The 5778-nt window shown below is 37.8% G+C and overlaps 1 protein-coding gene across 1 annotated transcript in view; it reads left to right on the top strand.

Moving 5' to 3' along the window:
- Positions 1 to 5778, top strand: part of LOC107739401 (serine/threonine-protein kinase tousled-like 2) — a 22595-nt gene that overhangs the window by 12512 nt on the left and 4305 nt on the right. Inside the window, exons 8-16 of the mRNA XM_016551504.1 lie at positions 1334 to 1337; positions 1922 to 2126; positions 2210 to 2276; positions 2380 to 2477; positions 2626 to 2707; positions 3016 to 3107; positions 4757 to 4846; positions 5037 to 5206; positions 5329 to 5464. Coding sequence (XP_016406990.1) covers positions 1334 to 1337; positions 1922 to 2126; positions 2210 to 2276; positions 2380 to 2477; positions 2626 to 2707; positions 3016 to 3107; positions 4757 to 4846; positions 5037 to 5206; positions 5329 to 5464 — 944 coding nt within the window. The remainder of the gene's footprint in view (positions 1 to 1333; positions 1338 to 1921; positions 2127 to 2209; positions 2277 to 2379; positions 2478 to 2625; positions 2708 to 3015; positions 3108 to 4756; positions 4847 to 5036; positions 5207 to 5328; positions 5465 to 5778) is intronic.

Raw genomic sequence — 5778 nt, 5'->3', positions numbered from 1 at the left:
GGAGCCGACGGTAACATCGGTAACATAACACGCTGATCGTGGGCTGCTTTTAAATGAACATTTATTTATAAAACAAATTGGCCATATCCGATCAGGCGAACGAACACACACACACACACACACACACGAAATTGTCTGCCTCACGAAAAAAATGTAGTTAATATTTGCTTCATTTATGATTTATTTTATCCACCCGCGACCCACCCGCAAATAAGCAGAATGCATTTTTTATTACCCGACCTGCAGATTATCCGCAGCGCCCGTGGATATAGGAAAAGCAAAATATGTTTGCTGCGTAAATCAGACAGACTTACTGAAAATTACAATTAATTCTCTGCCAGCAGGAGGTGTTTTAAAGCGGGAGAAACCGAGGTTTCCCCGGTAACAGCTGTACACAAAGCAGCGCTGAACTCACACACGCTGCTTATCAGCGCCTCGTTTTGATTTTTAAACGTGCAGTATGTGCTCATGTTTATTCAACGAAGCCTTTTGGAAAATAGGTCAGTTTTGATATTGTGGCGAGTGCCACAAATAAATAAATGTATGGGAAACACATCCCACAGCACAACCACCTGAGCCCAACTTCAGTCTACTCATCACCTTAACTTTAACTGATCTCGGTTATTCAGCACTTTTGTTTTGTGGGAATATTTTGTATGGGATATTGTCTGCTGATATGAAAAGTTCACTGTATAACCCTCCTTCGAGCCGGAGTCGAACCAGCGACCTAAGGATTGCCAACACTCCTACATACAGTCCTCCGCTCTACCAGCTGAGCTGTTGAAGGCACTGAAGAGTAGTATACTAATGATTAGTATACTACTCTTCAGTATATCATTAAACAGGATATGTAATATGAGTGTTGAGGCAATACAATTTTTTTTTTTTGCACCAAAATTACAATCTGTTGTCTTTAGCTAAACTTAACCAGCCACCCTTCACACAAACCTTGTTACATTAGGCTGGGAAACTAACCTGGTCTAAAGCAGGCTAACTGTCAGGCTAAGCTGAGCTCCTCTACTAACCAATTGGAACATAATGATATTACCACTGTCTCATACTATTATTTGACTTTTTTATTTTTTATTTTTTTTACAGTTTCTAGCAATGCAGCCTTTCCCTCTGGTTTTATGACAGCTGTACCTATAATGTAATTTTTTTTTGTATGTTTGGATTATCACAAGCCCCATATTTATTTATTTTTTTCCCCAGATGTTTTGCACTGATTTTGGAATGAAAATTCAATATTATTTTCACATGTGATTTAAAAAAATCAGCAGACTGGCTAAATGAAAATGCAATTTCACTCTCTGACAATCTGCGATGCTTATAGAAAAGTAGAAATACACCGATACACAAATCACTGCACAACTTTCTGGTTCTGACATCTGCTTATAGCAGAGAAGAAAGGCAGTCAAACAGAATTGACATGTTTTCATACAGTCGTTCAGATATTTGTATTCTCTGTGGTGTTTATCAAACAACACCAACAGCAGTGCAAAGACAAGATAGCCTGTTCCGGATCCTTCCTCTGCTTTTTTTTCTTTCACTTAGCTCTGTTTATGAGTACCACCAAGTCATCGTTTTATGTAACCGCAGTGGCAGCTCTGGGCGTGAACAAAAGCATGAATCTTATTAGTTGGCCAGCTTTATTCACAGTGTGATGGAAAAGAGATTGGAACACCTCGCCATTAAAAAAATAAAAATCTGTGGCATTTACGGCGTGCGAATGTTTGTGCCAGTCTGAACAGACACATTAACACCCATTCATTCCAGTTGAAGTGTTTAACTTGCCAGACATTCATCTTTGTGTGAACGGGCCTTTATTGGTATATGAAAGTATTAAAGTATTTAAAAAAACAAACATGCACAGAGAATGTTGAACTTTATGAATGACAAAACTTTGAAACAAAATGAAAAGAAAAAGTAGGAAACGTGTTATGTAAAATAAAAATGACTTTGTCTTTGTATAGACAACAAGAGAGAGTCAATGGGCAGAGAGAGGACATAGAAAGGCAGAGGAAACTGCTGATGAAGAAAAAACCACCCAATGCCAGTCAGACTCCTCCTCCCAACCTAGAACCCAACAAACGCAAGAGCAAGAGCAATGGCGCCGAGAACGAGATGTAAGTTTTTCTGCCATGTCAGGCTTTGAGTTGTTTAAGAAATTCCGCTTAATTGGCTTTTGTCATAATTTATGTCCTCACAGGTTATCTTTAGCAGAATACCATGAGCAAGAAGAAATTTTCAAACTGAGACTCGGACACCTGAAGAAGGTATTCATATCATCACATTCATATTACAGGTGTGGTTAAATTTGTGTTGTCATGGAGACGAGTCTTAATGTTTTGGTGTTGTGTGTGTGTGTGTGTGTGTCAGGAGGAAGCAGAGATTCAAGTAGAGCTGGAACGGTTGGAGCGTGTGCGTAATCTTCACATCCGAGAGCTCAAAAGAATCCACAATGAAGATAACTCCCAGTATGCACTTTCAAAGTTTATTTCCACACTTGTGCCATTTTGGTTTCAGCACAGAGTTTATTTTTTTGAGCGCTTTTGAGAATTTTCAGAGTTTAAACATGTCTATGGCGGATTTAAATTATCGTGCAATTGTCTCTCTGATTGTCAGGTTTAAAGATCATCCCACGCTAAATGACCGTTACCTGCTCTTGCATCTGCTGGGTAGAGGAGGCTTCAGTGAGGTCTACAAGGTAACAGATCTGTGATCGGAAAGAATGCGTGTTTGGGTTGAGGGATGTACAAATCCACATATTTTCATAATCAAGTAGTCTGTGGTTTGACTGCAAGACCTGTAAAATCATGGGACGTTCACATGGGATGTATTCTTTTTCGAAATCAGCTGGAGGGAGCTTAATAAACTGAAAACAGAAGAAAGAAAATTAGCTAAATTAGTCATCTTCACTAATCAACAATCAACCATTCTGAGGCATTTGCTAGATTAATTGTTGCTGCTATTTCAAGTCTGACTTTTTCTTCCTGTTCTTTTCTGTTTCTCCAGGCCTTTGATTTGACGGAGCAGAGGTACGTGGCTGTGAAGATTCACCAGCTTAATAAGAACTGGAGAGATGAGAAGAAAGAGAACTACCACAAGTGAGCGCAAACACCTTTTCCAACCTTGTTTCTTAAAAGCTAATGCACATTTTAATTGTGGTTGGTTTCCCAGAACGCACTATTCTTCCTGAACCAGACTGTGGAAATCTGGGGCCTCATTCATAAAGATGTGCTTATAATGATCCTTATTGTAAATGTATGTCAGTTTCCAAGATGTTTATGTGAACCGTTTATAAAATATCTAAATGACTTTATTATGACAGAGCACTTGCTCATTTGCACATATGATCATTTTAATGCAAATTGGGATTGTCTTTTTACCTTTAAATTTCAATAAACAATATTGGATTCATCTCTGGTATATGCGAGTTAGGGCTGAACAATTAATTGCACTTGCGATAATATCGCAATATGAAAAAACGCGATTTTTCAATCGCAGAGGCTGCGATTACATTCAGTCACGTGACGCAAGAGTAAAGAGGTGTGTTCGACTTGAAGATCGATCGGTGTATGACATCAAAGTATGGTGAGAGAAAGCATAAGGAGACGTCCGCGCTCTCGCAGTACTTTGATGTCACACAAAATTACTCAAGCAGTAACAGTGTTACAGTGCAATTCATTACTGAAGACTTCGACCTTAAAATAATATATATAATAAGGTAATATATATATATTCTTATTTATTTATTTAAAGTCTGTCTAAAGTTAACAGACAGTGTTTAAAAAGTGCAGTCCACATGTTTACATATGTTTATTACATTGACTTTGAATTGCTAAAGTAGTGTGGTAAAGCAACAGATTTGTTTTTATATTTCTGCAATCTACTTTAGTTTGTGTGATTTGTTACTGACTTTCATATTAATGTTTACACCAGGCTAAGTTGTCAGTTATGTTGTCATAATTATTACATGCTTACAAGGTTGGAAGTTCAACAAATCAGTCAATATACTACTGTGATTGTAGTTGTTAAATAAAAATGTCATTCATATCAATTCATGTATCACCTTCATTGTAACGTATAGGCCTGGCCTACAGAAAAGAACATTTATGTTTAATCTATCTAACAGTGTGTTGGTCATACTATACAATGATTTATAGCTTGTCTTTGTTGAATAATACAGAACATAAAGAGCTTTAAAAAATAATTGCATATTAAATCGCAATATTGGTAAAAAAAAAAAAAACGCAATTCGATTATTTTCCAAAATCGTTCAGCCCTAATGCGAGTGCAAAATGCTTTTCATTTGGTGTACACCTAATATTTTCACATCAGTTTAGTCCTTTATAAATCCTGAATTGTTCTGCACTTTTTATACACGAGGCCCCTGATATCTGGGTTTGACTACAGATTGAAAGGAACTGGATGGAGAGTTAAATGATGGTGTTGTCAGGACTGCTGTATTTTACAATTAACATTCATTTGCTCTGATAAGAACAACTCTTCCTTTTCTTCCAGACAATAGCTCAAGGCTTGTGGTTGATTTTGTGAGCTTTATGTAGGAACTTTGACCGAAATTGGTCAGACCTTATATATTTATATTCCTTTTCTTAATTTGTTTGAAGATTTACATATGATCCATTATTTTATTCAAACCTATTTAAAGTCTTCTGTCAGTGAAAAGTTAATTCAGTGCTATTTTTTGAACTGCTTGTTGAATTAAGATTGTTGGTCATGAAATGCTTTATAGGCATGCCTGTCGAGAATATAGGATCCATAAGGAGTTGGACCATCCTAGAATAGTCAAACTGTATGACTACTTCTCCCTGGATACCGACTCGTGAGTAACTTGCTCTTGTCTTGTTGAAATGTGAACAGTTTACAAATGATTTGAAGCCTATTTCAAGCTTTCAGTCATTTTCACTAATTTTGTGGTGTTAATTTGACAGTTTTGCAATCAACATTTCACTATTTCACTCCTTAAAGTGGAGAGATGAAAGCGGCATTGTTTTATGTGGGATTGTTTCTAGATTCTGCACTGTTCTGGAGTACTGTGAGGGGAACGATCTGGATTTCTACCTGAAGCAGCACAAGCTAATGTCAGAGAAAGAGGCCCGATCCATCATAATGCAGGTCGTCAATGCCCTCAAGTACTTAAATGAGATCCGCCCACCAATCATCCATTACGACCTCAAACCAGGTGTGTGACATGCACAGACCAGTCAACTCTTCTGTACCGGGCCAAGCATGATAATTTGCACCATTTTAATAAAAAGGGGTGCAAGATGAGACTGTTGAACACTGATCCTTGTGTTTGGCTAGGTAACATCCTGCTGGTGAATGGCACAGCATGTGGAGAAATAAAAATCACAGACTTCGGGCTGTCCAAGATCATGGACGACGACAACTACGGGGTAGACGGCATGGAGCTGACATCACAGGGGGCGGGGACGTACTGGTGAGTGGTCTGCTACGACTGGGATTTGTATACTACTTGAATTTGATCAAATGAACTGAAATCTCTCTCAACACAAAACTGACTCTTGTTTTAAAGGGGTCATATGATGTTGCTAAAAAGTACATTATTTTGTGTATTTGGTGTAATGCAATGTAATGTGTTTATGCGGTTTAAGGTAAAAAAAAAACATTATTTTCCACATAATGTACATTATTGTTTCTCCTCTATGCCCCGCCTTTCTGAAACGCATCGATTTTTACAAAGCTCATCGTTCTAAAAAAGCGAGGTGTGCTCTGATTGGCCAGCTATCCAGT

This window comes from Sinocyclocheilus rhinocerous, unplaced genomic scaffold, assembly GCF_001515625.1.
Source record: "Sinocyclocheilus rhinocerous isolate Xijiao unplaced genomic scaffold, SAMN03320098_v1.1 scaffold2300, whole genome shotgun sequence".
NCBI lineage: Eukaryota > Metazoa > Chordata > Actinopteri > Cypriniformes > Cyprinidae > Sinocyclocheilus > Sinocyclocheilus rhinocerous.
The sequence above is the reverse complement of the archived record's forward strand: the minus strand, read 5'-3'. Positions and strand labels throughout refer to the sequence as shown.